Source organism: Mya arenaria, chromosome 7, assembly GCF_026914265.1.
Source record: "Mya arenaria isolate MELC-2E11 chromosome 7, ASM2691426v1".
Taxonomy (NCBI): domain Eukaryota; kingdom Metazoa; phylum Mollusca; class Bivalvia; order Myida; family Myidae; genus Mya; species Mya arenaria.
Genome location: NC_069128.1, coordinates 65,664,369 through 65,678,018, shown reverse-complemented (window position 1 = coordinate 65,678,018; position 13,650 = coordinate 65,664,369). Strand labels below are relative to the sequence as shown.

At 35.3% G+C, this 13,650-nt stretch overlaps 1 protein-coding gene across 1 annotated transcript; it reads right to left on the bottom strand.

Annotated features, from left to right (window-relative positions):
* Positions 1-2,717: 2,717 nt before the first annotated feature.
* Positions 2,718-11,928, bottom strand: LOC128240191 (uncharacterized). The gene is made up of 4 exons (XM_052956710.1): positions 11,750-11,928; positions 10,117-10,267; positions 8,534-8,646; positions 2,718-6,946 (listed from the first exon to the last, which is right to left on the bottom strand). The coding sequence occupies exons 1-4, from the start codon at positions 11,837-11,839 to the stop codon at positions 5,054-5,056; spliced, it is 2,247 nt and encodes a 748-aa protein (XP_052812670.1). The 5' UTR covers positions 11,840-11,928; the 3' UTR covers positions 2,718-5,053.
* Positions 11,929-13,650: the final 1,722 nt, after the last annotated feature.

Here is a 13,650-nt window from a genome sequence, read left to right as displayed (position 1 = left end):
CTATGCGTTAAAAGTTCCATGTGTTATTTGTAAATCAGTCAGTAAAAATATAAAAAAACAAAAACTTAAACCTATAAAGTCAATAACAAAAAAATATCAAGATAATTTATTTTACTTTGATTTATAAAATGGATGCCGACTTTTTACATTATTTACCAGTACGTAATCCAAAGTATTATTTTTTTCAATTTAATAGGTTAACCCTTTCTTTGTCTACACCATTTCACCCCTTCAGAGTTATAGATACCTGGCACGCCATTTTACTCTAAAATGATATAACTAGAGGATTAAGTCTTGGTGGTTGATGTGGCCACTTCTCTGTGAAGTATCTGTAAAATGCAATGTAAATGTTTACCGACCCTGTTTATGTAGAGTGGAACTCTATCCAATATAGTGAGTCAAAAATAAACTCTATACCAATACACAAATGAAACTGTAGACTGATTATATTTTGCGAGGGTTTAATTTACACAAACCAATAAGTGTCAATATTCACAATTTTACATTATCTAATCAGGTTGCTAGATGCAAACCTAGCCAGATATTTATCCACCCAAGTAATGACATTTGTCAACGCAATGCTCAAATAATTGTTTAGCTGATTTCAAACCCGCAATAATCATAGAAGTGCAAAAAAAGGGCCTCACAAATTCAAACAGTATAAGGTCAACATCAACATCTAACATATGTACATTTTAACATACCACTAGAGGTATAATACTTCCAAGTCAAACAATAACAAAAACGTAATATAACAAATTTTAACCGGGTTCATTTATCACTCAAGTAAAATGTTTAACCAATTCTGTCAATTCAAACAATTTTGTTAAATCAGGTGAATTATTATCGTCAGATACCTCCCCATACATACTACGATATGCTTCGTTGTGTACCGTGGGCAATTTGGCTACAAAAATCTCGTAATCATGAATAATTAATGAGGCAGTTTTTAATGGTTCCGCAAGGTACCAGATGCTTTACATTTGAAAAATATTCTGGTGGTTGCCGGAGTTTATCTGGGTCCGCCTCAATACAATATTTGGTAAAAGTCAAGACCACATGGCCACGGAGGCTACTGACACTGTAATGTTATTGAACAATATTTGAGCGTAACATGTGAATTCATTGGAAGAAGAATTGTCTCTCCTGCCTCATGCATAATCATTAAAATGAAATTTTGTCAGTCAATTGTCCCACAGTATGTATGAAGTGTAGTGGAAGAAAGTAACGTGGTTGCCGACAATGGCAAAAAGTATAAGACTTACTAATAGGAAAGTTCATTACAATGGTATTTCTCCTAATCAGTTATAGTTTCACCTAAAATCATGTGCTTACAAAGCATCTTATTTAACCAAATCTTTTACAGTCTGTGATTTTTTTTGGAATTTTTCACCACCTGTTCCTTCTAATTGGTTTTTTTATTGACTTTGGGAAAAATACAAAGTTATGCTTAAAAATAGCAAATTTAATAGCAAATACAAATGTTTTTACTTTTTGTGCATACATTATGCTGTAAAAGAGCTATTCTTATCAAGATTTTGTTATTTATTTAAGAAATGTATTGCTTTTTGTTATTCATTCACAGAATCAGTGTTTGATTATTTTGGAAAATATAAAATTTTGGGAAAAATGAACACTTTTCGCAATGGTAAACAGCTTTAAGAAAACAGTAAATTGCACCAAAAAAATCACAGACAGTAATTGATATGCAGAAAATATTATTTTACAAATATGTAAAGAAAATGTATTTTTGTTTAAGCCGCAAATGGTCAATTTATAATATTGTCCCCGAACAAATCTTAATTTTCATAACTGTTGTCCCCGAACAAATCTTAATTTTCATAACTGTTAAAAAAAGAAAGATTTACAAGTCATGTGATAACCCTGGACAACCAATTCACGTAGACTTGGACTCAATGTATGTTTAATAAAAATTTCCAAAAATTCAGTAGATCAAGCATCAATATCACAAAATTTCGCAAGTCAAGTCTCAATCTTTACTCATTTTAAAACATAAAAGCAGAGAATTATTAAAAATGTATTTTCTCATAGAATGTGTCAATAAAAACATTTTGCCAATACTTTAAAGAAAGTTAATTCTAGAGCAAAAAATGAATTTAAGTAATTATTAAGAAACAATGAGTTGTACTGAATTACTTCTCGTGCTGTAAAATATTTTTTCCTTTAAATCTTGACCAAAAATTTAATCAACATATTCTATGTTGGAATGTGTTTCAAAACAGTGAAAACTTTGAATATCTTTTTTTTGATGTTTTTTGCAAAACTGAGTTGAAACCGAATCTGAGATTTGACTTCAGGTTTTGTGACATTGGAGCCTGTCGTATGGGTATGTTAAATAAGTTCAACGTATGTTAATTTACAAATATATGCCAACATATGTTAACCTGTAAATATCATACTAGAGGTAGTTGCAAACATACAAACTTCATATCAAATGTATGTTGACTTACAGATTACATCTCAAATGTATGTTGACTTACAGATTACATCTCAAATGTATGTTAACTGAAGATAACATATCAAATGTATGTTTACTTACTAATAATGTATCAAATGTATGTTAACTTACAATTAACATCTCAAATGTATGTTAACTTACAATTAACATCTCAAATGTAAGTTAACTTACAAATAATGTATCAAATGTATGTTAACTTACAATTAACATCTCAAATGTATGTTTACTTATTAATAATGTATCAAATGTATGTTAACTTACAATTAACATCTCAAATGTATGTTAACTTACAAATAATGTATCAAATGTATGTAAACTTACAATTAACATCTCAAATGTATGTTAACTTACAAATCATGTATCAAATGTATGTTTACTTACAAATAATGTGTCAAATGTATGTTAACTTACAAATAATGTGTCCAAGTTATGTTTACTTACAAAAAATGTATCATAGGCAAAACTATGTTACCTTATAAATAATGTATCAAAGTTATGCTAATTAACAAATGTAACAATGGTTAAAAGTAACTTTTCTGACAGCTAATTTTTAATAGTTAAATGTTTTCACACTAAAACGCAATATTCTAAAAGACTTCAAATTTATCAGATGACGAACACGAGGTACTACAACAATATTGAATAGAGGAAAATACTTTGATAAAATGCAGTATTTGATACCACAGCAAACTCTCATAGAACTATTGTTAAATTAACAATACAGCTTTAAGCTTCAACAAGGATTATCACATAGAAGTTAATTTTCTTATAATGTTGAAAACTATTATATCATTACATTGACCAAAAATAAAGCTATATATCATACACTTGTTAAAATGTTGAGAAATGAGTAAAACATATTCTATCATTACATTGAACATAGACTCTATATAATACACTTCTGTACAGCTACAAATTGAAACAGAAAATATTTTACAATTAAAATCTATTAAAACTTGAATCACTCATTTCATATTTACATATTGAAACTTAAGTATTAGTTTGTCTTTTAGTTTGTTACATTTTTTCAAGGTATATTTCGATGCAACATCTATTAAAAACTTAAGTTAATAACAAACAAGAAAAAAGGGTAAAAGTGCAGTCAAATTATAAATAACACTTTGTGCTTAATATAACACTTCAATGACTTTACACAAACATGTGTCTGTCTTCTTAAAATCTACTACTTCGGCCACAAAAAAATAAATAGTTAGTTTGGCAATTTCTATCCAAATGAAAAAAATCATGATGGGATTAAAACAAATTATTTATTGGCCATACTACGTTCGTGGTAGTTTTCTCATGAAGGCAATAAAAACTACATATCAAACTATCATTTATGTATAATGTTAAAACTAATTCAACAATAGTGAACACCAGTAACAACTTTAACAAATAACATTAACAATATCACATAAGTTTTCAAAGCAAAATCATTCTGACATCTTTTAGCTTGTTTTTTGTGTTTTATTTAAGGTTAATATTGTCACATTTAGTTATTTGTTTACATGATGACAATACTTTTTTTATATGATAAATACTTCATTTCCTCAATTTGCAAACACAAATATTTCTCTGGTGATGACTAACATCCTTTTTGCAAGATTAGTGTACTTTTTTTATTCCAGCTCACTCCCAAGTTTCATACCACATTTGGCCATGATTGTACAAAAATCCATCACTCAAAGCACACTCCTATAGTACCCTCAGTGCTTTGATTAATTCCTTAAACTAAACACATTTTATTTAAATTGAATTGACAGTACAATCACTTGACTGCCTTTAGTGGGTAGGATTGAGGTAACCTTCACAGTTTTGGGGGATATTAATGTTGCTACTGAAAACATAGGATTTTGTAGCATTGGCATTTGAAAGAGAGGCCATCCATATGATAACTTGTTAGGGTTGTGAATTTTGGGTCCAAATTTTTGTGAAAAATAGTTTACTTTTTGGGGTTGAGTTTTCAATTAAAAATCAACAGTGACTGCAAACTTATAATCCACAGTAAAATTCAGTATGACTTACTTGATGCTTGTTTTCAGTTTTTGAAGATAAAAACTATAAATCTAAAGGCTATTTTTTTTTTTAAATGGCCAGCCACAGATGATTTGACATAGTGATTTTTACATTCATTCTTCATAAGAAACCTAAATTAAACATAACAATATTGTATCTTTGACAACAAAAATTGTACAAAACATTTTAGAACTAACTGAATTCATAAGACTGACGGGGCATATGTCACAAAACACATAAAATATTAACAATAATAATAATAGTAAAAGCATCTCGTTTTGAATTCATTTGAAAGAAATGTTTTAAAAATCAAAATATTTTATTATGTATACCATAATATTTTGAACAATTAATGATAACTCTAAATATTGCCTTTTGTTCATTTTGATCCATGTTTCAAAAAAACTTTTTTAAAAAGGAAATTTAAAGACCTTTTTCTAAGATCAATATCAAGGCATTGAAGAATCGTTTAACAGAAAATCTAATAATGTCATTGATAACTAAAAAGGACTTCACATCAGACCATACTAAAATAAGCCAAAAAAAATAATCAAACAATTAACTAGATTTTTTATCGTCGGGAAAATACATTTTCGAAAAGAGATCAACGTGATTTTTCGAGAAATGGTATCTTCGATCCACCTCATACTTGAATTGTTGATTACAGACCTGGCATTTATACGGCTTAACGTTCGCATGTATACGCATGTGAGCCGTTGTGTTGTTCATGTGTCGTATAACACGGCAACAAATGCGGCACTGATACCCCGTAGCGACTTTTATAAAATTCCCTTTCCCGTATTTTTTTGTTCCCCCAACACCCCCATCATCTGGTGAACGACTCACGCCAGCTCCACCTGCAAACTCTTGTTCTTCACTCTGATTGGCTGCAGCATTAAGCCCAGCCCCTTCTTGGGGATCATCTGCTGACATGGGGTAAATATCATCAGCAGACATTTTACGCTTTTTGTTACTAAGATCCAAGCCTTCGCGGGACTCTGATTCCGGCTTTGAATCATCATCTATGACGAGGGGAGAGTCTAAATTTTCTGCAAAACTAGAACTGGGAAATCGCGCTCGACCAGAGGGATGAGGTATGTCCTGTGCCAAGGTATGAAATTCGCTCAAAGACTGGCTCCGCTCACGTTGCGGGAATGGCCTACTTGGCTGTAAAAATTGACGCTGAATCGGCGAGAACATCCCAAGACTTGTCTGAAATAGACTCTGTTGAATTTTCACTGCTTCTTCAAAGCTCTTTGATATGTCAGGCTGCAGAATAATGTCATGTTCCAACTTCACCGTCTCAGTGCCTAAGATTTCTTTGTCTTTATGAAACGCTGTAAACAGACCACTCGTTTCGTAGTTCTGAATCATACTCTCCGAACAACGCCTTTCAACGTGTGTCTTAGACTGTTTCCTTCCGCCATTGTTATTTCGCTGGTGGTACAATTTTGACTCCATTTTTTTCGGAAGCCTATAAATCTCTCCGAGCTCTGACTGATATTCACGACTTTCTGTCAAGGATGAATACTGCTCAGTGCCTTGATGGGACTTTGTACCTGCACTCTCGGATTGAATCATCTGAGTTTTATACTTAGCCTCAGCGTCTTGACCCTCGTATGAAGCGCCCGGCATCAGTCTGTAGGGTAAATCTGAATTTGTTTCTTCTGTTTTTGGTCTTACCATTCCTGATGGGTAGGCAGGGTAAGGAACTTTGTAGACTGGATATTGACAGAAAACTGATTCACTGCCGGTGGTACTAGCAGGAGAGGGAGTTAGTTCACTGCTTTGGTTTTTCTCGCTCCCAGTTAAATTCATTGGCGTTTGTTCGGCCATTTCTACTTCTGAGCTAATCAAAGTGCCGCTACCCGTTGATGAAGGTGTGTTTGATTTTATGTTATAGGAAACATCAGTTTCTTCGCTAGATGCAGTGGGAACGGTCAGTTCCTGAGGTTTCGGTGGAGAAACTAGTTCAAACATTGGAGGTAGTAACTGGGGATCAAATGTTCCCGACCCGCTCCCGCCCGGAAATCCACCGGCGTGTTGATGGTAACGTTTATACTGAAATTCTGAAGGACTAGAAAGAGTTATCTGCTTTATGTGTTCCACGCTTTCACTCAAAGGGCTCTTAGAAATGTGTTTTGATTTTTCAGACTCTGCTAAACTTGACGACCCTGATCGACCGGTCGGGCTACGCACAATGGAAACATACCGACTTCCAGAACCTGCTGAACGTTCTCCCTTTTCCACACCTTCCATTACCAGGTCTGGAGGCCATGTGGTTGAAGAATCACTCAATGAACGAGGTGTGTCAGAATAATCCTGGCTTGTAAGCATAGCAACATCCTCGTCAAGACTTTTGGAACTTGCACTACTTTTTCGTCTATCAGGGGAGAAAACTGAGTCAGATGTGCTGCTCTCCCTTTCATATCTAGCTCGTACAGTGTCAGTCTAAAATGGAAAACAATCAATTTAAAATACATGTTACTAAGGTTTTTGCTTAAGAGGAATGGAAGGGTTCTGTAGCTTGTCTGATAGCACCATTCCACCCTCGTAGAGACCAGTAATTGCACCCTTCTGCCTTCTCGAAATTGGATGCTTCAGTTTTAATCAAATAGGTCCTATTTTTTGTTTAAAAACTTACTTTATGATTAAAAAATACAGACAAACTTAATGTATCTGGCAATTGGAAGCTAAAAAAAATTCATTAAAAACATTTCTAACATTTTTGTCAAATTTATAATATTTAAGAGAGTCACAGCTGCAAACCTGTCCCCTTCTCACCCTTAGCACCATGTCCCGTTTCTGCAACACCGTTCCCCTTTTAAAAGCCCGCTAATATCCTTAGATAACATTAGGTGTGAAAAATGCTGAATTTATTACAATTATTTTTCCCAAGTTGTGTGAAAAGAATAAAACATAAAAAAATATTATAGTCTAGGAAAAGTTATATTTTAGTCTAAATTCTGACTTGAGACTGTCCGTAAACAGTTCACTAATGTCTTCAGTCAGTGTTAAGACTCAGATTCAGACAAGGCAAAATTATAATTTTTGTTGTAAAAATACTTTTACAGGGGCATTTATGGTCAATAATTGCAGTATCAGATACAAATAATCCCCTCTACACTCAGGCTTCTTTTTTCATTATTAAAGATGCAATATTACTCCCAAATGAGATTTAACACATTTAATACAATTGTTTTAATATATACCAAAAAGAGTTAACTAATGTCGAAAACATTATGAAGGATACTGAGTTTATTTTATAAGAAATGTGCAGAAAACATGGCATTTCTACCTTATGAGACCATAGTAGATCACAGTAAATCTTTTAGCATTTACCAATAATTTAATAATTTTGCGTTTTACACGGTTATAATATTGTTAATAGTAATTGATATTTGCCATAAATGCATGATTAAGTAAGAAGTTGAGTGTGTATCATTCAAAATTTATGTATGTATAGATTTTGATTAAGAGTGTCACTCATATTTTGAAACATTTAAAAAATCTTCTGAGTTTTCTGAGCCTGAGTCATAAACTCAGATTCATGATTATATTTTTTAATGAATATTGGCCCAGAAATCAAAATTAGCACAAGCTGCAAGTCCTGCATTTGTAAAATGATTTCCGGGCTTGCTCAGTTTCTTAACTTTATTAAATGTTGTTTTTTTTATGCAACAATAGGGTAGAGTTTTGGGCTTGATCAAAAATTAGTGTTACTTTAATGTATAACTGATCTTGATATTTGTGAACTGATCATCTCATTAAATCGGGTTTTTTGTAATTTTATAATTCCGGTCAGAAACCTTTAAATTAAGTGAGATAATGCAGATACTTTTACTCAAACAGCGCATTTGGATTTTGGGCTGAATCACTGACACAATCGTGGCAGTATTTGTTTTCTGTCCAATATTAAAACACTTATTGAAATTTCCAATTTAAGTCAAAATGACGCATTTTCCCAATCTGAAAAGCCCTAACCCCACTTCTAATATGGTGAGCAAAACCATGAACTTATAGCAGCTAACATCTTACCCGGCTATATGGAGAGGTGGCTTTGGGGATGGTTGGGGACAGAAGGGAGTCGTTGTACGTAGTTCTGGCTGGCAAATTGTCTCCCTCATCGTCCACGGAGAATCGCCGGGTCTCTGAATAACATCAGAGAGATAATTGTCACAGGAACATAACGAGTGCACCTGAACATCCAAAGTATCTCTGTCTATCGACACAGGCTCAATCTTTAAAGTTAGTACCTTAACTTTAACAAACTGTACTATAAAGTTCTTATTGGATGCACAGAGCCTATGTCTAGACTTACTGACTAAGCTTGAAACAATAACCAGTCCATACATGCCATATTTCTGAGAGGCTTCCCAGGGGATTTTGGTTTGAATTCCATGGGATTTTGATTTTACACCAGGGGATTCTTACGCAGCGAAATTTAGCGCAAAATCAACATTTATGATATAACAATAAATACAGAAACACACTCTGATAACAATAACTTTTGGACTTATTTGTCATGGTCCTTCATGGAATTTCACACCCAAAATATTATGGATGCTTTCCACTGTCAAGCTAGTTTTTAAAATTATTATTTTTTTTTTTTTTTTTTTAAATCCAGGGGATTTGGATCGCCAGAGGGGAACCAGGGGATGGGTCAGAAATCCGGGGAATTTTTCCCCCCGCCAGGGGATATGGCATGTATGCCTTTCACCAAGATGCAGGGGATATGGCATGTATGACTATCACCTAGATAGTAGGTAGAGTGAAAAACTTGCTACTGTAATTATACTCATGGTGTGTAAATCAATAAAATGATCAACTGAACAAGTGGCTTCAGTGTATCAATACACAATTGCAACAATGAGAAATGTGTCACTCTGCTATCATTACAGGTGGTATGCAATTTATGGATATGGATTTATATCCATGACGTCAGCAGCATAGGCTGGTGCGCTATCAACATTTGATGCCAATGTTAAGCTTTTCATTCGAACAACTTGCATTTTTTAAAGTTCTAAGGTAAGGTAAGCATTGTTAAAATCACAGAATCAGAACACAGCAACATGAAAAAAGACCCTTTGTGTGTCTTACAGGACATTTACTACATACATATGCATTTTTCTATATTCAAATCTTGACAATCTATGCAGTGATACCCTACAACTTTGTAAACTGCAAATTGAGGAGTGAATTCGAAAAGGTTCTATGTGTCATTAAATAATGAAGAAGAAGGACCTTTTAGCTTACACCCCTCAACTTGCCTTCTCATCAAAATTGTGGGAATCTTGGTGGCATTCAATTTTAATGCAATAAAAACAGACACATTTTTTTTTTCTTGCTTAAAACCCGAAGTGTAATTTGCAGAAGTGAATTCATTAAATGGTAATATGGGCAGTGCAAGTTATACAGATATACAGAGAGCTACTTTAAGTTAAATCATTAATGTCAGTGGAAATGAAAACCAACATGTTTATAACAAGTTACATTTGCACAGAGAAAACTGGTATTTTTGTATCAACCCCCTCCACGGATATTGACAGAGATTTGTCAGGTAACATTAAAGTATCATGAACATCATCCATAAATCCAAATGAATTATTTTAAATTCTCACCTGCACAATATGAGAGAAACTGATTGCCAAGCTGTTCATGATCTTCAAGGAACCCAGTGCCTCGCAACGAGCCGAGACGATCCGCTGTTCCTTCTAAGACATTTGCAGTTAGGACGACACTTTCTTCACCCGATTCTGCTAGCTGTTGAAGCTGAAATGAAAGGAATATGTGTGCTGAGATGATCTGCTGTTCCTTCTAAGACGTTTGCAATTCCAATAACAATGATGCTTTCTACACCAGAGTCTGCGCCATCTGCTAAAGCTGGAATAACATTAAGCATACTAATATATATTGACTAAAGACAAGGAAAGGGCTATTTTCCTTCTAAGATGGTTGCCACTCTTTCAGTTTGCTAGCTGTAGAGGCATAATTCATGATGAATTGGGAACATATGCCTCAAAGCACCCTGTCCCTCTTCTATAGCACTCTGTCCCTCTTCTGCAGCACCCTGTCCCTCTTCTACAGCACACTGGCCCTCTTCTGCAGCACCCTGTCCCTCTTCTGCAGCACCCTGTCCCTCCTCTGCAGCACCCTGTCCCTCTTCTGTAGCACCCTGTCCCTCTTTTGCAGCACCCTGTCCCTTTTCTGCAGCATCATGTCCCTCTTCAGCAGCATCCTGTCCCTCTTGAACAGCACACTGTCCCTCTAGTGCAGCATCCTGTCCTTCTTCTGCAGCATCCTGTCCCTCTTCAGCAGCACACTGTCCCTCTACTGCAGCATCCTGTCCTTCTGCAGCATCCTGTCCCTCTACTGCAGCATCCTGTCCTTCTGCAGCATCCTGTCCCTCTTCTGCGGCATCCTATCCCTCTTCTGCAGCACCATGTCCCTCTTCTGTAACACCCTGTTTCTCTTCTGCAACACCCTGTCCCACGACTGCATCACCCTGGCCCTCTTCTGCAACACCCTGTCCCTCTTCTGCAGCACCATGTCCCTCTTCTGCAGCACACTGTCCCTCTATTGTAGCACCCTGTCCCTCTTCTGCAGCACCCTGTCTCTCTTTTGCAACTTCCTGTTCATCCACTGCAGCACCCTTTTCCTTTTCGTCAGCACCCAGTACCTCGTTTGCACACCCTGTTCATCTTCTACAGCCCCCTGTCCCTCTACTGCATCACCATGTCCCTCTTCTGCAGCACCCTGTCCCTCTTTTGCAACACCCTGATCTTTCTCAGCAGCACCCTTTCAATCTACCCTGTCAACACCCTGTCCCTCTTTTGCAACCCCCTGTTCTTTCTCTGAGCAACCTTTCAATCAACGTAAGCTCCTTGTTTCTCTTTTGCAACACCCTGTTCTTCCTCCGCAGCAACCTTTCAATCTACGTAAGCACCCTGTCCCTCTTTTGCAACCCCCTGTTCACCTTCTACAGTACCCTGTCCCTCTTTTGCAACCCCCTGTTCATCTTCTACAGCACCCTGTCCCTCTTTTGCAACCCCCTGTTCATCTTTTACAGCACCCTGTCCCTCTTTTGCAACCCCCTGTTCATCTTTTACAGCACCCTGTCCCTCTTTTGCAACCCCCTGTTCATCTTCAACAGCACCCTGTTCCTCTTTTACAACCCCCTGTCCCTCTTCCGCAGCACCCTGTCCTCTTTAAAACCTGGCTCCAAGCCTAGAGAGTCATCTATAAAGTTCTTACCAGTGTAGAGATCTGCAGTTTAATGACAAACTTAATGGCCTGACAGAACTCTGAGCCCTTGTGAAGCAGTCCCTCGTGGCTTAACAGCATGGCGAAAGTGCTTCATTCCCGCATTTCCACCTGAATCAATCATTATCATTCATTATTAATTTGTAAAAATAGCAGTTTTTAAAAACACTGAAAACCTTAATAATATTAGATTTCAAATATTACCAAAATTAGTATATCAAACATGTTTCACTGCCTTTAAAACATTGTAAAACAGGTATCTAAATATTTTTTAATAAAGGAGAATTTCTTTGAAAAAAAAAGAGAGAAAAACATACCATTTTAAAACAAAACATGAATAATAATTTATTCTTGGGTCCTTTATTTTGCATAGTAGCAATCAGCAGCAGTAATTATCAAAATAAGCATAATTATAAGCCTTGACAAGCCCTGTATTTTTAAAATCTATTTCAGGCTGGCTCAATTTCTGGATTTGGGCTGTATTAGACATAAAGTGTATTTTAAAAAGATATTTACCAACATTATATAGGTCACCTTGCAAACAAAATTTAATATTTAAAGTGCTGTCATAAAGCTATCTTATTTGTGGGTGGAAACACTGTTTTGATGCCCTACTATATCGTGAGTGATGTTATATCCTTTCTTAAATTTTGTGAGAGACACAATCGGACATTACTGAAATCTGTTCACCACAAACTAGTGTAAGGAAAAGAACTAGTGTAAGAATTCAGGCTTGTTCATTCCGAAGACTGATTTCAATTACTGTATTTGGGTTTTAATGACTTTCACTTACAAATATATTTTATCCACCATCATCAGTGCTGTAAATAGTTGTGCCCACCACATGATCTTTAGACATAAATGGTTACAGTAAGACCCTTTACGCAAATATACCAGAGTGGACACCAGTACAAGTGTAGAAAAACCAACAATCTTTATCAGTAATGCAGATCTGTCAAAAAACATGTTAATATGTCATGAATACAGGATAACAATGTTATTTATATGTTGTCAAAATCGATGTCTGTTGATTCTTTCTTGTAATAAGTGTGTACATCACATTACTTAAATGGCTTTTAAATAATGCAATCAACCTGCATCAGTACCAAATATGTAAAGTATGCTCAGCAAAGGCCAGATCATGAAAAAATGTCAAGTGGCCCATTTATCAAATCTGAGTGTTCCACATTTTTTACCTCTTTCTTTTTCGACTGAATTTATGCATTAATACTTAAATTGTAGTGAAAATACGATGCAGAAAACAATTCAACATCATTTTTGGAACGTTTGATACACAAAATATCAAAAATATGATTCATGATCTATGATTTCATGAGCAACAAAAACTCATGGAATGAATAAATAATTGGGTCAAATCTGGGTCATGACGGTCTAACCAGTGCGACTGAGACACGAACTGTCTGCAACGATTTATTCCAAAAACAATCCAAATTTCAGCCAGGTTTTAATGACAGGCGGCTAAAATGCTAACATAAAACCAAATGCAAACCATCAAAACGTTACATAATCCAATGATAGTCACAAAATGAAAAGATTCCGAGACCTAATGAAAAAAATCTACCTCATTCATGCGGCCTTGACCTATATATTGAAAGTATTGCTTTCATTTTGAAGAGTATTTAGGCTAACATCCACTATTATAACTGGTATAAAAAAGGGAATGTTTCAAGGATAATAATTTAGAAAAGTGTGAAATGTGTAGTCAATTTAAACAAAGATATTCAACTTCATGTTACATTCAATTGGCATGCGGAGTCAGCTCAGCCTCAACGCAGGAGATCGGCGACTGACCCGCCCTTGAACATGGGCGGTAGAAGGTATTGCACTTTTGGCATCGTACGTATGGGTGGAGCCAGGAGTGTTATCCCCCA

What these genes read in the sequence shown, in the direction of transcription:
- LOC128240191 (XM_052956710.1), bottom strand. Translation starts at nt 11,839, where the DNA reads ATGCTGTTAAGCCACGAGGGACTGCTTCACAAGGGCTCAGAGTTCTGT. An exon ending in GTTTCTCTCATATTGTGCAG is followed by an intron (nt 8,647 to 10,116) that starts GTGAGAATTTAA and finishes GATGTTATTCAG; the next exon opens with AGACCCGGCGATTCTCCGTG. An exon ending in CCACCTCTCCATATAGCCGG is followed by an intron (nt 6,947 to 8,533) that starts GTAAGATGTTAG and finishes TTTCCATTTTAG; the next exon opens with ACTGACACTGTACGAGCTAG.